Here is a 24,935-nt window from a genome sequence, read left to right on the forward strand (position 1 = left end):
TGCTCGGCCATGGAAACCCATTCCATGAAGCTCTCTACGCACTGTTCTTGAGCTAATCTGAAGGCCACATGAACTTTGGAGGTCTGTAGCGATTGACTCTGCAGAAAGTTGGCGACCTCTGCGCACCATGCGCCTCAGCATCCGCTGACCCCGCTCTGTCATTTTACGTGGCCTACCACTTCGTGGCTGAGTTGCTGTCATTCCCAATCGCTTCCACTTTGTTATAATACCACTGACAGTTGACTATGGAATATTTAGTAGCGAGGAAATTTCACGACTGGACTTGTTGCACAGGTGGCATCCTATCAAAGTACCACGCTGGAATTCACTGAGCTCTTGAGAGCGGCCCATTCTTTCACAAATGTTTGTAGAAGCAGTCTGCATGCCTAGGTGCTTCATTTTATACACCTGTGGCCATGGAAGTGATTGGAACACCTGAATTCAATTATTTGGATGGGTGAGTGAATACTTTTGGCAATATAGTGTATAAAGATGCAACAAACTCACAAAGAGTGAAAATATATGCAATTAATCTGCAAAATATCTATAGATCTATACTTTAAGAGGTATGTTTTTGTACTTTTGTACTTTTTATTTATTTATTTGTTTTAATTTTTTTTACAAATATTTATATTTGTTTATATTTATATATGTACATATTCTGGCCAACTTTGTTTTCATTTTTTATAAACATTTACACATAGTTCCCTATATGTCACTCACTCGACGTTGGTGTCGATGTAGTGACACTAGGGGTCACTCTTGGGAGCCCGAGACACCTCTGGTCTTTGATAAAAGGCCAATGAAAATTGGCGAGTGGTATTTGCATGCCACTCCCCCGAACATACGGGTATAAAAGGAGCTGGTATGCAACCACTCATTCAGATTTTCTCTTCGGAGCCGAACGGTCATGCTCATTGAGCTGAATACTACTGTTCATTCACCTGCTGGATCTGACGGCGCATTTCAGCGGCTTCTTCCTCTTCTGCACTGGTGCACTGCAGAGAATGCCCCTGGGCGCTTCGGCAGAAAAACTAGAGAGTATATTTTCTGAAAGAGCATTTTTCCCCTCTAAAAGAGTATATATTTCTCTAAAAGAGGGCACACACGGAACGTCTTTTTAAAGACGCGTCTTTTTAAAGATGCTTTTCCGATTGTGTGTTATTCCTGGTTGTGCTCGTTATCTCTCGCCTTCTAACGGTCACGATCACTGTCTTTCGTGTCTGGGCACTGCTCACGCGGAGACAGCGTTCGTGGATGGTCACATTCTCATTGCGAGAATGTGTCCATGGCAACGTTGCGGTCGCGGCTCGCCTTCGTAAGGAAGCGAGCCACCCCAGAGGCTCCCGCCTCGGTCCTTTTACCCACGGGTTTGAGGCCAGCGCGGCTAGCACTGGGGGCGATTTGGGGACCCCAATGGGACCGCCTCCGCCGGGTATCCCCCCGCGGACCTCCCATTCCCCAGCACGCTCGTCTGCCCCGATCGGGCCTCCGGGTGAGTCCGCCGGCTGACAAGGTCGCGGGAGGCACCTTTTACTGCCCGGTCCCGATCTTTTCAGCTTCCCCGCTCTCACTACCCTCGATGGTGGGGCGGCCAAGGGTTATTCGGCAATCCCCCGGTGGATAAAGGCGCTCGCGGTGCACCTATGCCCGCAGACCGCCGCCACCTGGCGTGGGTGCCCAAAGCCCCCGTCCAAGGCCTGTAGGTTTACGTCGTCTCTGACGGTCAAAGCCTACGGCGCTGCTGGACAAGCTGCCTCCGCCCTGCACGCCATGGCTCTCCTGCAAGTCCGCCAAGGCGCTAAAGGAACTGCACGAGGGTAGTTCCGCCCCGGGATTGATGCAGGAACTGCGCTCAGCGACCGACCTCGCTCTCCGAGCGACGGAGGTCACGGCGCGGTCTCCCGGGCGGACGATGGCCACACTAGTGGTCCAGGAGCGCCACCTTTGGCTCAACCTGGTCGAGATGGGTGAGGCCGACAGGACACGATTCCTTGCTGCCCCCATTTTCCAGGCGGGCCTATTCGGCGACACTGTCGAGGACTTTGCCCAGCAGTTCTCTAAGGTAGAGCAGTAGATGGATGCTAGCCGGCTTGTCCTGCCCCGCCGTGGCTCAAGATCCCCCCATCTACTCATCTCCGAGGGCGTCCCCGCCCCTCCGGCCCGGCCCCGGCGTGGAGCCCACCGCAGGAAGCCGACGCCACCCGTCTCACAGCCGGCACCGAAGAACCCACGGAGGTCTTCGAAGCGCCCCTGAGACGGGCGACCCAGGGACAATGAAACCCGCTGCTCTGGAGCTGGTAAGCAGATCTTCTTTTTGTTACCTTTTGCATTTAATTGCGCTGCATGCCCAAGTGGCTGCAGTACTCAACAGCTCCGCAAGAGTGGTTTCCTTGTTCCCTGGGTCACATATTCGGTGTGTACGGCTGGCATCACGACCACCGTCCACCACTCCATTTGGCAGGTTGGCGCTCCAGCGGCGGTCTCCCGCCCTGAGCGCCCAGCTGTGGCACAAATCCGCCCCCGATGTGACAGTCTCCACGGGTCATGAGGATAGGCCTCTTCCTCCCCCGTCCCAGGCTGTCCCGGGGGTGGTCACAAGGAGCCAGGTAAGTGCTTCGATGTCCTCGGACTCAGCACGGCCACGATGTGGTGTGGCACCTCAAGCTCCGCCCCGCCGCGAGGCCCCACCCGCCGGTACATCCGATGACGTTGTCCCTTTGGTCCCCCTTGCGCGGAACTCGGATGCATGGCTTGTGCTTTCCAGTCCGTCGTGAGGGCTGGTCCGGACCGTCCGACTCGGCTGCACGATTCACTTCGCTGGGCATCCGCCCAGGTCCAGCGGTGTCCACTTCACCTTGGTGAAAGATGGAAACGCTGCTACCTTGCGCGGAGATCGCTACCCTCCTAAGGAAGGACGCGATAGAACCTGTCCCTCCAGCCGAGATGAAGAAGGGGTTTTACAGCCCCTACTTCACTGTACCGAAAAAAGGCGGTGGGTTGCGGCCAATCTTGGACCTGCGAGTACTGAACCGGGCCTTACACAGACTCCCGTTCAAGATGCTGACGCAAAGACGCATTCTAGCGAGCGTCCAGCATCAAGATTGGTTCGCGGCGGTAGACACGAAGGATGCGTACTTTCACGTCTCGATCCTTCCTCGACACAGACCCTTCCTGCGGTTTGCGTTCGAGGGTCAGGCGTATCGGTACAAGTCCTCCCTTTCGGCCTGTCCCTGTCTCCTCGCATCTTTACGAAGATCGCAGAGGCTGCCCTTGCCCCGTTAAGGGAGGTGGGCATTCGCATTCCCAACTATCTCGACGACTGGCTAATCCTAGCTCACTCTCGAGACGGGTTATGCGCACACAGGGACCTGGTGCTCTCACACCTCAGCCGACTAGGGCTTCGGGTCAGCTGGGAAAAGAGCAAGCTCCTCCCGGTTCAGAGCATCTCTTTTCTCGGTTTGGAGTTGGACTCAGTCTCCTTGACGGCGCACCTTACGAACGAGCGCCCAGTCGGTGCTGGCCTGTTTGAAGGCGTTCAAACAGAAAACAGCGGTTCCACTGAAACATTTTCAGAGGCTCCTGGGGCATATGGCATCCTCGGCGGTGGCCACCCCGCTCGGGTTGATGCATATGAGGCCGCTTCAGCACTGGCTCCAGACTCGAGTCCCGAGACGGGCATGGCGCCACGGGACACACCGCATGGCCATTACGTCTGTCTGTCACCGTCTTTTCAGCCCTTGGACGACCTCTCGTTTCCACGAGCAGGTGTTCCGCTAGAACTGGTCTCCAGGCGCGTCGTGGTCACGACAGACGCCTCCAAAATGGGCTGGGGCGCTGTTGGCAACGGGCACGCAGCCGCCGGCCTCTAGACGGGTCCGCGGCTGCGTTGGCACATCAACTGCCTCGAGTTACTGGCAATTCTGCTCGCCCTGCGGAGGTTCCAGCTGTTGATCCAGGGCAAGCACGTGCTAGTTCGGACAGACAGCACGCAGCGGTAGCATATGTCAACCGCCAAGGCGGTCTGTGCTCCCGCTGTATGTCATAACTCCCCGCCGTCTCCTCCAACGGAGTTAGCAGCACCAAGTCGCTGCAAGCCACTCACATCCCGGGCAACCTCAACACTTCGGCGGATGCGCCGTAACAACAGGTTACCCTCAAGGGAGAGTGGAGACTCCACCTTCAGGTGGTCCAGCTGATTTGGAGTCGATTCAGTCAGGCACAGGTGCACCTGTTCGCCTCCCAAGAATCCTCCCACTGCCCGCTCTGGTACGCCCTCACCGAGGCCTTCCTCGGCATAGACGCGCTGGCACACAGCTGGTCCCCTGGCATTCGCAAATATGCGTTTTCCCCAGTGAGCCTGCTTGCACAGACCCTGTGCAAGGTCAGGGAGGACGAGGAGAAGGTCGTCCTGGTAAGCACCCTACTGGCCCACCCAGACGTGGTGCTCGGACCTCACGCTCCTCGTGACAGCTCCCCCTGGGCAAATTCCCCTGAGAAAGGCCCTTCTTTCTCAGGGAAGGGGCACCATCCGGCACCCGCGCCCAGACCTCTGGAATCTCCATGTCTGGCCCCTGGGCGGGACGCGGAAGACCTAAGCTGTCTCCCACCTGCGGTGGTAGACACGTTCACTCAGGCTAGGGCTCCCTCTACGAGGCGCCTGTATGCCTTTAAGTGGTGTCTGTTCGCTAAGTGGTGTTCTTCCCATCAGGAAGACCCCCAGAGGTGCGCAGTCAGATCAGTGCTTTCCTTCCTGCAAGAGAGGTTGGAAGGGAGGCTGTCCCCTTCCACCTTGAAGGTGTACGTTGCTGCCATAGCAGCACACCATGACGCAGTCGACGGTAAGTCCTTAGGGAAGCATGATCTGATCATCAGGTTCCTAAGAGGCGCCAGGAGGCTGAATCCCTCCAGGCCACGCCTTGTTCCCTCATCGGACCTCTGTAGTTTTTCAGGGTCTACAGAGAGCCCCCTTTGAGTTTTGCAGTCAGCCGGGCTTAAGGCACTCTCCTTGAAGACTGCCCTCCTGACTGCGCTCACTTCCATCAAGAGGGTAGGTGACCTGCAAGCGTTCTCTGTCAGCGAAACGTGCCTGGAGTTCGGTCCGGGCTATTCTCATGTGATCCTGAGACCCCCGACCGGGCTATGTGCCCAAGGTTCCCACCACTCCTTTTAGAGACCAGGTGGTGAACCTGCAAGTGCTGCCCCAGGAGGAGGCAGACCTAGCCCTGTCGTTGCTGTGTCCGGTGCGCGCTTTACGCATCTATTTGGATCGCACGCAGAGCTTTAGAATCTCTGAGCAGCTCTTTGTCTGCTTTGGTGCACAGCGGAAAGGAAGCGCTGTCTTCAAGCAGAGGATCGCCCACTGGCTCATTGACGCCATAACTATGGCATGTCCCGCCCAAAACATGCCGCCCCCGGTAGGGCTACGAGCCCATTCTACCCGTGGTGTAGCGGCTTCTTGGGCCCTGGCCAGAGGTGCCTCTCTAACAGACATTGCAGAGCAGCGGGCTGGGCAACACCCAACACCTTTGCAAGGTTCTACAACCTCCGGGTGGAACCGGTTTGGTCCCAGGTAGTGGCACGCAACACAAGCGGATAAGCCCGGGATACCCGGCTGGGTGTATCGCTTGCACATAGCGCCTTCCACCTCCTTTTGAGCTGAAGACATGCGCTGTTAATTCCCAGTAGTGTTCACAAAAGTTGTTCCCTGGTTGACTTCCTCCGAGCCCTGTGGCAGTCGAGTTTTCGGAGAGACTCGCTGCCGGCCCAGTACACGTGCTAACTAAGAGCCCGGTTCTGGGGTAGGTGCTCCGCATGTGGCGGTTCCCTGTAAGGCTAACCCCATGCGATCTATATCTTCCGCTAGTTCGTTTCCCTACTGGCAAACTGCGTCTTCCTTGGGCAGAGCCCCTCAGTCTCCATGTTGTAGTAACTCCTCCCCCATTGGGTAGGATCTACCTTGAAGGCTCTCCACATGGTTGGAAAGACCATGTGATGTATTCTTCCACTTAAATATCCCCCCCTCTCTTGGGGCGAGGTGTGGTCTCCGCGGTGTCCTCCCCTTGGGAGGGACACCCCCCGACTAGACCTGGCGGCCCAGTCGGATAATCCCCCTTCTTTTTTAGGGAGTGGAAAAAGAGGGAAAAGAGGCCACGACTGGGTTAAGCCCGTCTCTATCTTTGGGTAGTCGACTTGTCCCCAAAAGGGGCCGTTCGACACTCATAACTGTGTTGGGGGAGGTTACGTGTCGACCTGGTGTGCTGGCTATGAGGCACACAGCAAGTCTGCCCACCACACACCGCCAGTTCACGTAACACAGTTCAGCCTTGTGGCGTTTTGTATAGGGACCCCTAGTGTCACTACATCGACACCAACGTCGAGTGAGTGACAGATAGGGAACGTCATGGTTACTGGTGTAACCTCCGTTCCCTGATGGAGGGAACGAGACGTTGGTCCCTCCTGCCACAACGCTGAACTACCCGCTGAAATGGCCGGACCTTATATCGGCTCCTCAGCGTAAAACCTGAATGAGTGGTTGCATACCAGCTCCTTTTATACCCGTATGTTCGGGGGAGTGGCATGCAAATACCACTCGCCAATTTTCATTGACCTTTTATCAAAGACCAGAGGTGTCTCGGGCTCCCAAGAGTGACCCCTAGTGTCACTACATCGACACCAACGTCTCGTTCCCTCCATCAGGGAACGGAGGTTACACCAGTAACCATGACGTTATGTGGGTAATTAACATGAAATTTTAAGCACTGTCATCAGTGTCCTGCTGTGTGACACTTTCTTCATCTAACTATTTTAAACAACATTTTATGATCTTGTATAGCTATATATACATATATAATATATTATTGTCATATACGTATTTCCACAACCTCATATTAACTAAGACAATAGTTTATTTGCACTTCTAGAAAAAAGCTGAACTTTGAAGAAATGCTGACTTGTCACAGCACCTAAAATACACACTTTCCCTTGTACTTTCATGTACATTTTAACCTATTGTTAACCTAGCCCTATGTTGGAGAAAAAAAAAATAAAAATTTTCGGACATGTTATTTGTCTGAGCTATAAAGTGCTTATTTTTAGTGCTTTCGCTAAAAAATCCACTCATCACATTTACAGTGGTTTTATATGTTTTAAATGAGAAAATTTTGCACTGGTGGTGCCTGTTGTCAAGACCAACAGTCAATAGAAATGTTTTTTTTTTTTTTTTTCAACACAGAAATTTGAAATTGAGCCAGAAAATGAAATCAATGAGTCGGTGGGTTATGGTGTGGTGTGTTGCGGGCTGGGATTGGTGGGCCGCTCTGGGCCAGAAAGTCCAGGGACACTTTTTAGTCCTAGTCCACCCCTGCTTATGGATTACCTTTTTTTGGAGCTTCAAGGGTCTGGTCACCATTCACTTGCATTGTATGGACCTACAGAGCTGAGATATTCTTCTAAAAATCTTCATTTGTGTTCTGCAGAATAAAGAAAAGTCATACACATCTGGGATGGTATGAGGGTGAGTAAATCATGACTGCTCATTTTTGGGTGAACTATCCCTTAATCCGTGTTATGCGTATACATTTTGTCAAAGTTATGTGACAGATGGACTCTGTTATGAAATCACTCAGGTGAGGTTAATTAATGCACTCATGGGAATACTTACATGTGAATCGTGGAGGGAGTTGTCTTTGAAGAATTAATTGTATTCTTGTAATGATTATTGATATTTCCAAGAATAATTGCAAGTAAAATAACGACATGTTTGTTGTTGTTTATAAATTTTGTTCTAACAATGCTAAATAGTGCTGACTAACAGCCTAGTGCTCTTTGGCAGGTAAGTAATGTAAACACATGTCGGTTATGACTTAAGTGATGTAACCAGGCAGGACAAAAATCGTATATGGTCAAAAGATTGGATCTATATGTTAAGACTTGCAGTGTAATTACAGCCTATATAACCTTCAAACTTTAAAGGCTTTTTTAAGCTTATGTTTAAGTCAATGGACATTAAACATCATAGTCGAGGACAAAATTTATTTTTCTTGTTGTTAGTTCTTTTTATATTATTTTCAAGCATTTTCAATTCAAACCACTATATTTTTGTTCCTTTATAATCATGGCTGTCATTAGAGTCTTCAGGCGATCTGCGGATTAAATATCTTATTGTTTCTTGAATATTAATGGTAGGATTTATGTTAATAGTTGGCATTTAATGTTCCTTTGAATATCCCTTTAACAAATGTCCAAAAGCCTCAAGCTGGAGACAAATAGAGCATCAGTAAGACAATCTGTTCTTAAGACTTCTAAGAGAAGAGAGAACTGAACAATACAGACACCTATGTTGAGCCTAGATGTCCTATACAAAGTCAGATCAAATTAAAATAAACCAAACACAGTGAAATTAACACCATAAACATTAATCATCTTTTTTAAGTTACAAGGCTTTTGTAGTTATCCTGTTGTTTATGCCCCCCTCGATTTGTTCCCTTAAAGACCCAATGAAATCACATGATTAGCTCAATGTTTTTATCTGTGTTGACATATTTCCTATGAACCATGATTTTCTACTGGTAGTCGGTTGCAGGTGCTATTGGGGGAGGGACATGGACTAAAAAGCCACTAATAGATTAAAAGCCACACAACTCAAATTTGTATTTCATTGGGTCTTTAAAATCTCTTAAAAGAGAACATATATCATTTACAAAAAAAAAAAAAAAAACCTACAAGATTTGTTCCTGTTCGGTTTTTCTCTAGTCCCAGTGCAAAACAAGACCAAACAGATGTTAGATCAATACAACAAGAAATCAAGTATTATGTACTTTCTATAGGTGCTGGGGGATGGTCTCCGCTTGACAGTGATCATTACCAGTGGCTGCAGGTCGACCTGGGAAGCAGGAAACAGGTCACAGCCATCGCAACACAGGGTCGATATAGCAGTTCTGATTGGACAACATGCTACCGGCTCCTCTACAGTGACACGGGCAGGAACTGGAAACCATACCATCAAGATGGAAACATCTGGGTGAGTACCAGTGATTCCAATGCTTATCTAAAGATTTATAGAAGTCTGTCTTTGGCTATAATGTATGTGCGGGAAATAAACATTTTAACTGTTCTTAAAGGAATATTTCACCAAAAAAAAATAAATAAAAAAAAATAAAAAAAATAAAATAAAAATAATATTCTGTCATTATTACTCACCTTTATGGTGTTTTTTCCTGGAGATAGACAGACAGCTACGGAAAAATTCTTGAAAAGTTCTACTTTTGTGTTCCACATGAAAAGAACAGCACACAGGTTTCAAACAAAATGTTGATGAATAAATAATGACCACATTTTTATTTTTAGGTGAACTATTGCTTTAAATCATTTGTTTTTATTGATAAATTTAAATATGTCATAATTTACTAAATTAAACCTAGATTCGACACTTTGTTTGTGCTAATGAATCTAGACTCAGTAATACTGTAAGTCATGGTGGTTGTTGTAGCAGGATTGCACACCTCTTCCACATACTGAGCTGACTAAGGACAACTGGAGATCGTCCTGGTTACTTTCATAACCTCCATTCCCTGATGGAGGGAACGAGACGTTGTGTCGATGTAGTGACACTAGGGGTCACACTTGGGAGCCCTGAACGCCTCTGTTTTTTTGAAAAAAGGCCAATGAGAATTGGCGAAAATGTAAGTTTCTCCACAAACTCAGCTGCCAGATGGCTAAGGAGGAAATTCATCCAGGGATTACAGTCTGTGAACATGACTGGGAGTCAAGAGCGCATGTCTTCACCTCAAGGGAAAGGTGCTATGCACAAGCGGTACACCCGGCCAGTTGTCCCGGAACTTACCTGCTCGTGCCTGCCAATACACGGGACGAGACCGGCTCAACCCGGAGATTGTTGAACCTCGCAAAGGTGTTGGGTGTTGCCCAGTCTGCCAAAGAGGCGCCACTGCCCAGGGCCCAGGAGGCCGCCACACTCCTGGTGGAGTGGGCTCGTAACCCCACAGGGGTTGGCATGTCCTGAGCCCGATATGCCATCGTGATGGCGTCGATGACCCAGTGGGCGATCCTCTGTTTGGAGACAGTGCTTCCTTTCCGCTGACCACCTAAGCAAACAAAGAGCTGCTCGGAACTTCTAAGGCTCTGCGGTGCGATCCAGATAGATGCGAAAAGCCAAGGCTGAGTCTTCCTCCTCCTGGGGCAGTGCTTGCAGGTTCACCACCTGATCCCTAAAAGGAGTCATGGGAACCTTGGGCACATAGCCCAGTCGGGGTCTCAGGATCACATGAGAGTAACCCGGACTGAACTCCAGGCATGATTCACTGACAGAGAACGCCTGCAGGTCCCCTACCCTTTTAATGGAAGTGAGCGCAGTCAAGAGGGCAGTCTTCAAAGAGAGTGCCTTAAGCTCAGCTGACTCCAAGGGCTCAAAGGGAGCCCTGTAGACCCCAAAGGACGCCGGAGAGGTCCCATGAGTGGACGAGGCACGGTCTGGAGGGATTCAACCTCCTAGCGCCTCTCAGGAACCTGATGATCAAGTCGTGCTTCCCCAAATACTTACCATCTACTGCATCGTGATGAGCCGAAATAGCAGCTACATACACCTTCAGGGTGGAGGGGGACAGCCACCCCTCCAGCCTCTCCTGCAGGAAGGAAAGCACTGATCCGACTGCACATCTCTGGGGGACTTCACTTTGGGAAGAACACCACTTAGCGAACTTCAAGGCATACAGGCGCCTTGTAGAGGGAGCCCCAGCCTGAGTGATCATGTTTACCACTGCGGGTGGTAGGCCACTTAGGTCTTCCACATCCCGTCCAGGGGCCAGACGTGGAGATTCCAGAGGTCTGGTCGTGGGTGCCAGATGGTGCCCTGTCCCTGAGAAAGAAGGTCCTTCCTCAAGGGAATTCAGCAGGGGGTGGGGGGGGCTGTCACGAGGAGCATGAGATCCGAGAACCATGTCTGGGTGGGCCAGTAAGGTGGTACTAGGATGATCTGCTCCTCGTCCTCCCTGACCTTGCACAGGGTCTGTGCAAGTAGGCTCACTGGGGGAAATGCGTATTTGCATAGTCCAGGGGGGGCCAGCTGTGTGCCAGCGCATCTATACCGAGGGGTGCCTCTGTCAGGGCGTACTGAAGCGGGCAGTGGGAGGATTCCCGAGAAGCAAACAGGTCCAAATGTGCTCGACCCAATCGATTCCAAATCAGCAGGACCACCTGAGGATGGAGTCTCCACTCTCCCCAGAGGGTAACCTGATGTGACAGTGCATCCACTGCGGTGTTGAGGTCGCCCGGGATGTGAGTGGCTCGTTGCGACTTGAGGTGCTGCCGACTCCAGAGGAAGAAATGGCAGGCGAGTTGTGACATGCAATGGGAGCGTAGATCGCCTTGGTGGTTGATGTATGCTACTGATGCTGTGTTGTCCATCCGGACCAACACGTGCTTGCCCTGGATCAATGGCCAAAACCTCCACAGGGCGAGCAGTACTGCCAACAACTCTAGGCAGTTGATGTGCCAACACAGCTGGCGGCTGTGTGCCCATTGCATACGGCGATCCAGCCTGTCTTGGAGGCATCTGTTGTAACCACCACGTGCCTGAAGACCTTCTCTAGGGGAACCCCTGCCCGTAGAAATGCAAAGTCGGTCCAAAGGCTGAAGAGGCGGCGACAGATCAGCGTGATGGCCACGTGATGTGTCCCATGGTGCCATGCCCATCTCGGGACTCGAGTCTGAAGCCAGTGCTGAAGCGGTCTCATATGCATCAATCCGAGCGGTGTGGCTGCCGCTGAGGATGCCATATGCCCAAGGAGCCTCTGAAAAAGTTTCAGAGGAACCGCTGTTCTCCGTCTGAACACCGTCAGACAGTTCAGCACCGTCTGTGCGCACTCGTTCGTGAGGCGCGCTGTCATTGAGACTGAGTCCAACTCCAAACTGAGAAAAGAGATGCTCTGAACTGGGGAGAGCTTGCTCTTTTCCCAGTTGACCCAAAGCCCCAGTCGGCTGAGGTGCCGGAGCACGAGGTCCCTGTGTGCGCACAGCAACTCTCGAGAGTGAGGTAGGATTAGCCAGTCATCGAGATAGTTGAGGATGCGGACACCCACTTCCCTTAGCAGGGCAAGGGCAGCCTCTGCGACCTTCATGAAGATGCGAGGGGACAGGGACAGGCCGAAGGGGAGGACCTTGCAATGGTACACTTGGCCTTCGAAGTCAAACCGCAGGAAGGGTCTGTGTCAAGGTAAGACCGAGACCTGAAAGTATGCGTCCTTCAGGTCTACTGTCGCGAACCAATCTTGATGCCGGACACACGCTAGAATGCGTTTTTGCGTCAGCATCTTGAACGGGAGTCTGAGCAAAGCCCGGTTCAGTACTCGCAGGTCCAGGATTGGTCGTAACCCACCGCCTTTCTTCAGTTCAATGAAGTAAGGGCTGTAGAACCCTTTCTTCATCTCGGCTGGAGGGACAGGCTCTATTGCGCCCTTGCGCAGAAGGGTAGCGATCTCCGCATGCAAGGTAGCGGCATTCTCGCCCTTCACCGAGGTGAAGCGGACACTGCTGAACCTTTGCGGGTGCCTGGCAAACTGAATTGCATAGCCGAGTTGGACAGTCTGGGTCAGCCATCTGCGGACACAAGTGCACCATGAGCACCTTTTCCACCTGGGGGATCACCGAATACCCCCTGGCCACTCCACCATCGAGGGTAGTGAGAGCGGAGGAGCTGAAAGACCAGGACCGGGTAGTATAAGGTGCCTCCCACGATCTTGTCAACTCCTCATGTACTTCCTGGAAGAAGGGAACGGGCAGGACATGGCCGTGGCCGGCGTCCCATGCCCAGGAACCGATCGTCAAGCCACGAGGGTTCAGGGGAGAGTGGAGGGTTCCACTCTAGCTCGACACTTGTGGCCGCCCGGGAAAGTATGTCCGTCATTTCTGCGTCACCGTGAGACTGGGTGACCGTTCCTGAAGAAGGAAGCCCAGCCGAAGCCTCTGTGTCAGACTGGATGAGCCCGCTCTCCGATGCTGCGCTCGATAACTCATCGTCTTCGGAGCTCCGAACGAGAAGTCGAACTCGCACTGAGATGAGCCGGCGGTCTCGTGCGAGAGCCCGATCAGGGCAAGCGAGCGTGCTGGGGAATGGGAGGTCCATGGGGGGATACCCGACGGAGGTGGTCCCATTGATTTCCCCAAATCGCCCCCAGTGCTAACCGACACAGCCTCAAACCCGTAGGTAGAAGGACCGGTGCGGGGAGCTGCTGGTGTGGCTTGCTTTCTTACAGAGCAAGCCGCAACCGCAACATTGCCATGGTCATGTTCTCGCAATGAGGACATGACTCATTCATGAATGATGTCTCCGCGTGGGCAATGCCCAGACACGTAAGACAGCGATCGTGGCCGTCAGAAGCGGAGAGATATCGACCGCAACCAAGAATAACACACAAACGGAAAGGCATCTTTAAAAAGACGTTCCATGTGTGCCGCTCTTTTAGCAAGAAAATATACTTTTTTTAGAATATACTCTTTTAGTTGTTTCTGCACTCCACGGGTGCAGAGGGGGAGAAGCCGCTGAAATGCCCCGTAGAGTCCAGCAGATTAGGTGAATTAACTTCGCGGATTAATTCAGCTTCAGTGAATAGAACCGCTCAGGTCTCCGAGGAGAAAATCTGAATGAGTGGTTGCATACCAGCTCCTTTTATACCCTTGTGTCCAGGGGAGTGGCATGCAAATTCCACTCGCCAATTCTCATTGGCCTTTTTTCAAAAAACAGAGGTGTTTGGGGCTCCCAAGAGTGACCCCTAGTGTCGCTACATTGACACAACATCGAGTGAGTGACAGATAGGGAACAGTGACTCACGAGGATGAGCCTTGATTTCTTCCTGGGTGCTTTAATCAACAATAAGCAATCAAGAAAGCACTTAGATCAAGAGAAAGACAGTGTCACAGCCTGATTTCAGGCTTAGCAGACTGATTTTCTGCTGCGCACAGTACTGCGCCAATACACAGGGTAGAGGAATTATTAGTCGACAGGAATCAGGACACAGCCATTGTTACCACTGCTGCTGGTGATGTGAAGTCACAATTAGTGTAAAAGGTGTTACCAATGTTACAATAATAAAGCATGACAGATCAGAAGGATATCACAGATGTGGCAGTTGTGTGTAATCAACAGCATTATTTGATACAAAGAGTTTCATTCCTGCTGAAAAGACCAGATTAGACCAGCCCAAGGTGGTTTGATTTTTCTGAGCTGGTTTAAAATGGTCTCTCAGCCTGACCAACGGACAAGTGCCCAGATCCCCTCTAAAATGTAAACACCAGCCTAACCAGTATTCTGCTCTTATTGGACTGGATTAGGTGAACAGTTGGAAAAGTCTTTTTCTTCTCGCTCTGTAAACAGAAGTGCCCTTGGTTTCCTGTTCATCTCAATAACATTTACAGGTCACTATGCATTACTAATTAATGCAGGATAAATTAATACTCTTCAAACATAAAGAAGAGATGAGAATTATGGTTTGTTTCAGTTGCTATAGCAGTGTATATCTGCCATTCAGTGCTGTAACAATGAGCTATCGCCTACAAGACTGACAAAACTTATGCAAAGCAAATGCGTACAAACTCTTCATTAGAGCTCTACCAAATTAGCTTGATTGAGGGGCATATGCTTTTATATTCCATTTGAAATAATCTGATTGCATACCCCCTCTTAAAGAAATTCACCACTCAAGAATAACCAGTCTACCAATCAAGGTTTCAATATTAAAGGAGCAATCAAACGATTTAGACTTTCAAAACATCCAGAGACCAGGTGATTTGTATGCAGTTCAGTTTTGGACAGAATAAATTTATACTCCAGAATAATTTTCAGTACATTTTGGGCCCTGCCTTATTTATTTTTTTTAGACATTATTATACAGTATGCTTGAATATTAATTAAGCTTTTTGTGTTGGTAAGGGATAATGGCTAGTTGTTGTGTTTTTATTTGCAACAATTGCAACATTCTCATTTGACTTGTTGTTTGGGAAATTTACATGAACTTGGTATTCTTTATGTTATATTGAGCCACATTTTCAATCAAACTGTCACTCAATTGAATAAACTAACATCACTATCCTTATTCTCTTATTTTCAAATAATTGTACCTTTCTTTACAAGGTTAAATGGCAATCTGGCTTGAGGGTTTGACAGTGCTGAATAGAAAAGTTACTATACTCACTCACTAAATATCATCTGTCATTTATCACAAAATTACAAACTGTCATGAATTGTGGTGACATATGGTATCCTTAGACTTTGACACCAAGTTCACATCATCAGTGGAACTATTCCTTGACCCAGCCATATATCTGACATTGCTGCAGGTTTTACACCTTCATCCCTGATATAAGATAATGAGGCTACAATGATACATGTTTCCCTATCTGTCACTCACTCGACGTTGGTGTCGATGTAGTGACACTAGGGGTCACTCTTGGGAGCCCGAGACACCTCTGGTCTTTGATAAAAGGCCAATGAAAATTGGCGAGTGGTATTTGCATGCCACTCCCCCGAACATACGGGTGTAAAAGGAGCTGGTATGCAACCACTCATTCAGATTTTCTCTTCGGAGCCGAACGGTCATGCTCATTGAGCTGAATAGCACTGTTCATTCACTTCTGCTGGATCTGATGGCGCATTTCAGCGGCTTCTCTCTCCTCTGCACTGGTGCACTGCAGAGAACGCCCCTGGGCGCTTCGGCAGAAAAACTAGAGAGTATATTTTCGGAAAGAGCATTTTTCCCCTCTAAAAGTGTATATATTTCTCTAAAAGAGCGCACACACGGAACGTCCTTTTTAAAGACGCGTCTTTTTAGAGATGCTTTTCCAATTGTGTGTTATTCCTGGTTGTGCTCGTTATCTCTCTCCTTCTAACGGTCACAATCATTGTCTTTCGTGTCTGGGCAGTGCTCACGCAGAGACAGCGTTCGTGGATGGTCATGTTCTCATTGCGAGAATATGTCCATGACAACGTTGCGGTCGCGGCTCGCCTTCGTAAGAAAGCGAGCCACCCCAGAGGCTCCCGCCTCGGTCCTTTTACCCACGGGTTTGAGGCCAGCGCGGCTAGCACTGACGAGGGCTCCTCCCTTCAGGGTCGATCGCCAGTCACAGGCTGACGTGGAGATGACGACATGCTTTCCCGGGCAGCCGCGAGCGTCGGTTAGAGTGGATTTCACCGCTCTTCCCTGAACCCTCGCGGCTCGGTGATTGGTTCCTGGGCTCGCGGCACCGCTCAAAGCCATGCCCCGCCCCATTCCTTTCTTCTCGGAAGTGCATGAAGAGCTGACAAGGTCAGAGGCACTTTTTACTGCCCGGTCCCGATCTTTTCAGCTTCCCCGCTCTCACTACCCTCGATGGTAGGGCAGCCAAGGGTTATTCGGCAATCCCCCGGTGGATAAAGGTGCTCGCGGTGCACCTACGCCCGCAGAGCGCCACCACCTGTACTTTCACGTCTCGAGGACGAGGAGCAGGTCATCCTGGTAGCACCCTACTGGCCCACCCAGACATGGTTCTCGGACCTCACGCTCCTCGCGACAGCTCCCCCCCGGCAAATTCCCCTGAGGAAGGACCTTCTTTCTCAGGGACGGGGCACCCTCTGGCACCCGCGCCCAGAACTCTGGAATCTCCATGTCTGGTCCCTGGTTGGGACGTGGAAGACCTAGGTGGCCTACCACCCGTGGTGGTAGACACGATCACTCAGGCTAGGGCCCCCTCTACAAGGCGCCTGTATGCCTTGAAGTGGCGTCTGTTCGCTAATTGGTGTTCTTCTCGACACGAAGACCCCCAGAGATGCGCAGTCGGATCAGTGCTTTCCTTCCTGCAGGAGAGGTTGGAAGGGAGGCTGTCCCCTTCCACCTTGAAGGTGTACGTTGCTGCCATAGCAGCACACCACGACGCAGTTGACGGTAAGTCCTTAGGGAAGCACGACCTGATCATCAGGTTCCTAAGAGGCGCTAGGAGGCTGAATCCCTCCAGACTGCCCCTCGTTCCCTCATGGGATCTCTCCGTAGTTCTTCAGGGCCTACAGAGAGCCCCCTTTGAGCCTTTGCAGTCAGTCGAGTTTAAGGCACTCTCCTTGAAGACTGCCCTCCTGACTGCGCTCACTTCCATCAAGAGGGTAGGTGATCTGCAAGCGTTCTCTGTCAGCGAAACGTGCCTGGAGTTCGGTCCGGGCTATTCTCATGTGATCCTGAGACCCCGACCGGGCTATGTGCCCAAGGTTCCCACCACTCCTTTTAGGGGCCAGGTGGTGAACCTGCAAGCGCTGCCCCAGGAGGAGGCAGACCCAGCCCTGGTGTTGCTGTGTCCGGTGCGTGTTTTGCGGATCTATTTGGATCGCACGCAGAGCTTTAGACTCTCTGTGCAGCTCTTTGTCTGCTTTGGTGCACAGCGGAAAGGAAGCGCTGTCTCCAAGCAGAGGATCGCCCACTGGCTTGTTGATGCCATATCTATGGCATATCTCGCCCAAGACATGCCGCCCCTGGTAGGGCTACGAGCCCATTCTACCCGTGGTGTAGCGGCTTCTTGGGCCCTGGCCAGAGGTGCCTCTCTAACAGACATTTGTAGAGCAGCGGGCTGGGCAACACCCAACACCTTTGCAAGGTTCTACAACCTCCGGGTGGAACCGGTTTCGTCCCAGGTAGTGGCACGCAACCTAAGCGGATAAGCCCGGGATAGCCGGCCGGGTGTATCGCTTGCACATAGCGCCTTCCACCTCCTTTTGAGCTGAGGACGTGCGCTGTTAATTTCCAGTAGTGTTCACAAAAGTTGTTCCCTGGTTGACTTCCTCCGAGCCCTGTGGCAGTCGAGTTTTCGGAGAGACTCACTGCCGGCCCAGTACACGCGCTAACTAAGAGCCCGGTTCTGGGCTAGGTGCTATGCATGTGGCGGTTCCCTGTAAGGCTAACCCCATGTGATCTATATCTTCCACTAATTCGTTTCCCTACTGGCAAACTGCGTCTTCCTTGGGCAGAGCCCCTCTGCCCCAGTCTCCATGTTGTAGTACCTCCTCCCCCATTGGGCAGGATCTACCTTGAAGGCTCTCCACATGGTTGGAAAGACCATGTGACGTATTTTTCCACTTAAATATCCCCCCCTCTCTGGGATGAGGTGTGGTCTCTGTGGTGTCCTCCCCTTGGGAGGGACACCACCCGACTAGACCTTGTGGCCCAGTCAGATAATCCCCATTCTTTTTTTAGGGAGTGGAAAAAGAGAAGGGAAAAAGAGGCCACGACTGGGTTAAGCCCGTCTCTATCTTTGGGTAGTCGACTTGTCCCCAAAAGGGGCCGTTCGACACTCATAACTGTGTTGGGGGAGGTTACGTGTCGACCTGGTGTGCTGGCTATGAGGCACACAGCAAGTCTGCCCACCACACACCGCCAGTTCACGTAACACAGTTCAGCCTTGTGGCGTTTTGTATAGGGACCCCTAGTGTCACTACATCGACACCAACGTCGAGTGAGTGACAGATAGGGAACGTCATGGTTACTGGTGTAACCTCCGTTCCCTGATGGAGGGAACTAGACTTGGGTCCCTCCTGCCACAACGCTGAACTACCCGCTGAAATGGCCGGACCTTATATCGGCTCCTCAGCATAAAACCTGAATGAGTGGTTGCATACCAGCTCCTTTTATACCCGTATGTTCGGGGGAGTGGCATGCAAATACCACTCGCCAATTTTCATTGGCCTTTTATCAAAGACCAGAGGTGTCTCGGGCTCCCAAGAGTGACCCCTAGTGTCACTACATCGACACCAACATCTCGTTCCCTCCATCAGGGAACGGAGGTTACACCAGTAACCATGACGTTACCTTCGATTGTTAAATGTGACATTGGGAATGTTGCCATTTAGGATTTATGACATGTTAGGCATGGTCTTCTCCTGATTCACAGCATTGCTGAGAGTAAAATGTTTGCTTTGTGTCCATGTAATTTATTGTGCTGCCATGTTGCTGTGTGAATCAGGAAAGGAGAAGACATTCCTGACATAGCTTTTTATGCAGGTCAGACTGAGTTAGGGCATAACAATTTGTACCTCAATTTTCACAATAGATGAGTGAATGTATTATTTATTGTATGTAAAACCATGAAGTAAAAAATGGTAATTAGTGGTGCTTGCTAAGACATTTTTGTCAAAAGCACTAATCCAAAGTAATAAACTTTGAGGCAAATCTCATCTCATTTATGGTATAGAAATGAATGATACTGTACCTCAAATCATGTGGCTTGTTGAGGAGAATTGTGCCATTATGTTTTTAAGCGATCAAAGTTACAATTTCCACATGGCAGATGATAGAATGGGTGAAAGAATCCCATGAACTTACAATGAATGAGAAACCTTAGCCATATCTAGGGACTTGGGGCCAGTAAGTAGCCACATAGAAACAACCCAGAACACCATACCAACCACCTAGCAACCATTTAGCAATGCGCTGGCAACCAAACAAAATCAGATGTTTGCGTAATGTTTGCCTGATATTATATGTACTATGAAATATTTTATTGTAGGTGTTATAGTAGTCGATATACACAGATGAGCCAAAACATTATGACCATTCAGAGGTGAAGCGAATAACGCTGATCATCTCATAACAAGGCCACATGTCAAGATCTGGGAAGATTAGATGGTAAGCAAACAATCAGTTCTCGTAGTCAATGTGTTGAATGCAGGAGAAATGGGCAGGAGTAAAGACCTGAACAACTTTGACAAGGGCCAAAGTGTTATGGCCAGACAACTGTGTCAGAGCATCTCTGAAATGGCAAGGCTTTTGGGGTGCTCCCGTTCAGCAGTGGTGAGTACCTACCGACAGTGGTCCGAGGAGGGACAAATCACAAACCAGCGACAGGGTGTTGGGCACCCAAGGCACATCGAAGTGCAAGGCAATGAAGGCTATCCCGTCTGGTCCGAACGGACAGAAGGTATACTGTGGCACAAGTCACAGAAAATGTAAATTATGGTTATGGTAGGAATGTGTCACAACACACAGTGCATCGCACCTTGCTGCGTTTGGGGCTGCGTAGCCGCAGACAGGTCAGAGTGCCCATGATGACCCCTGCCCACCACTGAAAGTGCCTACAATAGGCACGTGAGTGTCAGAACAGGACCTTGGAGCAGTAGAAGAAGGTCGCCTGGTCTGCTGAGTCCCGTTTTCTTTTACATCACGTGGATGGCTGTGTACGTGTGCGCCGTTTACCTGGGGAAGTGAGTGGTGGTGGCGTAGTGGGACTAAAGCACATAACTGGTAATCAAAAGGTTGCTGGTTCAATCCCCACAGCCACCACCATTGTGTCCTTGAGCAAGGCACTTAACTCCAGGTTGCTCCAGGGGAATTGTCCCTGTAATAAGGGCACTGTAAGTCGCTTTGGATAAAAGTGTCTGCCAAATGCATAAATGTAAATGTAAAATGGAAGTGACGCCACCAGGATGCACTGTGGGAAGATGAAAAGCATGTGGTTAGTGGTTTTGAGAAAAAATGCCTTAGCAAGCACCACTAACATCCATTTTTTACTTCATGGTGATAATGGCTCATCAGTGTACATGTCATACATTAAGATGGCATTCCATAGATATACAGTATTAGTTGTTTTTTTTTTGTTTGTTTGTTTTTTTTTAATGTGCAAATGCATATTTAATTTTACTTGGTATGTCAGCTATGTTATATGGTAGTTACTGTATATACAACTTTTTAAGTTTCCATGGAGATGTTCCTGGCCTGAATTCCAGGTGATTAGATTTGTTAACACCCCCACACCAATTGTCTCCAAGTCTGTCAATTACTCTCTTAAGAATAATCTTGATACTTACTGCATCTGAGACACATTTTAAAGGAAAACTTTAAGAACACTTTGCTTCAAAGATTACCGAAGAGGGAAACAGATTCGGTTTCAGAGGCTTTTCTTTTGTTGGTTGTTTTATGATGCATACAAAGACATTTGTGCCAAATGTTTAAACTTAATGCCACTGTAACATCTGAGGCTGTTACCCATCCTACCAACCACCAGAGGGAGCCCTCTCCCGAATACTGATCATCACCCATTTCTTCTCTGCTCATTTCCTGTTTACCTCATGTATAAATAGCCATTCATCTCCATTGTTCATTGCAAAGTATTGCCAGTTTACCCTGTCTTATCAAGTGTTTTTCCATTGCTATTGCTGATCGTTTTCATGTTATGACCATTGCCTGTTTTTCTGGAATTACTGCTTTTTGGATAACCCTTTGTTTTATTTGCCTTGTTGGACTGTCTGTTTGGTATACTGGAATTAACCACCTGCTTAACGACTACATCTATCTGCCTGCCGATTTGGATTGTTTGCTTGTGTTCTTTAATAAACTTCCTGCACATGGATCCTAACACCATCTCCATGGCCAGTTCATTACAGCCACTCTGCAAACACATAAAAATAAATGCTTCTGAAGTCCTTCCTTTTATCCAAATGCCTCTGAAATATTTCATTTCATAGCTGATTTACTAAAAGAAAGCAATATAATCCCAGCTGTAGCTTTTGTGAGTAACACTTTAAAATAAGTTTGTGTGCGTTAATAGCATGAACTAACAATGAACAATACTTTTACAGCATTTATTCATCTTGGTTAATGTCGTTATGCATATACTGCATTATGCATTTTTAACATGAACAAATTTGTATATTCTATATAAGGTAAGAAATCAGTGGTGAATTCTCAGGGCCAGCAAAGCCTTCTCTGCTGGCCTAACATGCCAAATAAATATTTTTCATCCTTTCATACTCAATCACCTTTTTGCCTATGTATTTTTAATTGCTTTCCACTCTTAATTAATCTGCAAACAAATAGAGAAAAACTAAAAGTTTATCCAGTCAGAATTTATTCCTTGATGCTTACAAGCAATGTGTGACAGCTGTTTCACAAATCTCATGTCCGAATCCGAAGCAGTGTGTGAGTCTGTGCTCCACCCCGTCAGTACAAATGAATGGGCAACTAAAGTCAGATTGTCAGATTCATCAGCCAATCAGATTGATTTATTGGTTCTTGGTGGATGTGATCTTTAGGATATGTCCCGGTCGAGGCCCTCTAGCTGGCCTTGAGTGACTCAATCACGCTTTAAGGGATGTACGTAATTCAAGAGCGAAAAGCATAAGATCAAGCTGTATGATGAGTCGGCTGTCATCACTGCTGGTATTGCTGTTGAGAAAGAGATACTTATGGATTTAAAAACACAAGATGTTCTGCATGACCATGTGATTGCTTAATATAATAAACAGGAAAGGAGGACTGATTTTCACTTCAAGTAAATTGGTAAGTGCTTTTTGCATTGTTATAGCAACATCAGGAGTTTTCTAAATGTAAATTAAGCTGCTTGAGCATTCAGTGTCAGATCAAGTTTTGAAAAGTAGTGCTGCATTCCATTCAAAAAGATTTTACAACTTCCTACTAGGAAAAGTGCAATGGAATGCATCTTGAAGTCAGAATTACAACTTGTAGGCTCGTGAAGAAATTATCAACTCCAATTTCACCGAGATGCAGGTGCATGATCAACACTCAGGGAGATATACAAAGTAAGTGATAAACATTCAATTTATTAAGCAATATCGATAAATTAGTTTAAAACAAAATGTATAAAACAAATCTCTTTTGATAATTGTACACCTGAAGCACAAATGCTAGCGCTGCAGCATTGTTTATCAGTTGGGTTGCTAGGAGACATCACTAATGAGAGTCAAACCCCTGCTAAGCTAACGGGAGCATTGCAGATTTGTTTCCTTAAACATCATCTTCCAAATATATTCCAAATGGAATGCATTTATGGTCGGAGATATAAAGTAGGAATATCTCACATCCAACTTGAATGGAATGCAGCATAACCATGTACACTGAAGAAACGAAATGTATTGCAAGCAACATTTAAATCGCAAATATTTTTAGATAGATTTTTCCAGGAATTATAGACCTCCTTGGTAGATTCATATGAAAAATTATGATTTCTGAATGTCTGTTCGGGAGGCGTTCATTTCACAAAACAGTCATGCTGCAGTTAAAATTAGGCTTGCTTGAGCATTAAGTGTCGTTTCAAGTTCTGGGTTTCGTGCGTGGACATATTTTTAAAATGTCAATTGGTATTATTAGTTAGCTGCGACATAATGTATGATGCCCAAAGGCATAGGGTGTCTTATTCATTGTGAAACTGTGTTTTCTTAATGGCATGAATCACACTGAAGTCCTAGACTGTAAATGCATGGCCCGCCACTGTAAGAAATGCTTACAAGAGTTCATGCATTGTAAACTAACATGAACTAACAATGTCCTGTAGTATATTTATAAATTAACATGAACCTGCATGGATAAATGCTCTAAGAAATATTGTTCATTGTTTGTTCATGATACCTAATGCGTTAGCTAATGTAAACATAGACCCCTACTGTAGAACCTTAATGTGTTACAAACCTGTAAAGTATTACTTTTTGTGATGTTTGTTGCATCTTTATCACTTTAATAATTTGAAAGAATACGATCTGGTTTCAGAGTATAAACCTGAAAGCTTTACTACCCGTACAATTATAGGTATTACATCTGTGATTTAATATCTACATGAAATAACTGATCTTACATCCACTTAACTGAAGACAATTAGACATATATATTCAATGCAGGGACTGAAAATGGTTCAAGGAACGAACACGAACAAATTTTTTAGAAGAACGTAACCGAAAACCAGAACAAAGTGATTTTAAATTTTTCTGGAGTGAAAACATTATTTTTAAGTGCTGGTAACCGGTTTGTGACGAGGAGGAGGGCAGGGCCGTGCTGTTAAGACACACAGCTAATCAGCCGTAAAGGGGATAAAGATGAGCCGGAAGCGCCAGTTCGAGAGAGAGAGACAAACGTAGCCTTGTTGCATGTGTGTCTGTTTATGTTTGTTTAAGTTCATTGTTTAAGTTAATTTATGCATTCAAAGTTTATGTTGATTTTTTAGCCGGTTTCCGCCTCCTCCTTGCCCGACCTTTAACTGTTACAGCGGTGCCGAAACCTGGGTGGCAGGAGGGATGCGCTGTCGCAGAGACCTTGCCGCTGCCATCCACCAGGGGAGCGGCCGTGGCTGTCCGCCTGGGGAAGGAGGGGTTGCTGCCAGCCGCCAAGAGCCAGAGGAATCGCTGCTGTCCACCGATGAAGGGGAGGAGCGGTTCCGTCTGCCAGGAGCCGGAGGACTCGCTGCCATCCGCTGGGGGAGGAGCGAACTGTCGTCCACCAGAGGGCGGAGGAGCGGTTGAGAACCGGGCGACAGCATGTCCGGGAACCGTCGAGCAAGTTTTTCTCTCTCTCCTCTCTCTCTGTCGCTCTGCCTCGCTCTTTCCCTCTCCCCTTTCCCTCCCCTCATCTCTCCCAGGGCTCCAGAAAGGCGGGGAAGACCTGCCAGCAGGCACGGCCGAAAGAGCAACGCCCCCCTTCCAGGAAGAGAGAGGAGGGGAGTGTTTCATGCCGGGGGTTTCCCCAGCCTGAGTCGGGTGATAGAGGAATGTGACGAGGAGGAGGGCAGGACTCGGCTGTGAAGACACACAGCCGGCAGTTTCCTTCAGGATGAATCGGGCTAATCAGCCGGGAGGGGGATAAAGATGAGCTGGAAGCGCCAGTTCGAGAGAGAGAGATGCACGCTGCCTCGTTGCATGTGTGTCTGTTTATGTTTGTTTAAGTTCATTGTTTAAGTTAATTTATGCATTAAAAGTTTATGTTGATTGTTCAGCCGGTTCCCGCCTCTTCCTTGCCCAACCTTTAACTGTTACACGGTTATAACCGGTTAATTTTGATCCGATAATTTTTTCATGAAACCAAAGTCCAAAGCGTTTCTCACAGTAAAATGTTGGAACTACACCACTTCATGTTACCCGAAAAAATGAAACGTGCTTTCATCCTGAAGGAAACTGCTGCATCACACATTTC

At 48.6% G+C, this 24,935-nt stretch overlaps 1 protein-coding gene across 1 annotated transcript in view; it reads left to right on the top strand.

The window, feature by feature from the left end:
* LOC127431520 (contactin-associated protein-like 2) overlaps nucleotides 1-24,935 on the top strand; it is a 588,401-nt gene that overhangs the window by 221,826 nt on the left and 341,640 nt on the right. The window contains exon 3 of the mRNA XM_051681959.1: nucleotides 8,829-9,022. Within this exon, the coding sequence (XP_051537919.1) occupies nucleotides 8,829-9,022 (194 nt within the window). The remainder of the gene's footprint in view (nucleotides 1-8,828; nucleotides 9,023-24,935) is intronic.

Source organism: Myxocyprinus asiaticus, chromosome 41 (genome assembly GCF_019703515.2).
Source record: "Myxocyprinus asiaticus isolate MX2 ecotype Aquarium Trade chromosome 41, UBuf_Myxa_2, whole genome shotgun sequence".
NCBI classification, from domain to species: domain Eukaryota; kingdom Metazoa; phylum Chordata; class Actinopteri; order Cypriniformes; family Catostomidae; genus Myxocyprinus; species Myxocyprinus asiaticus.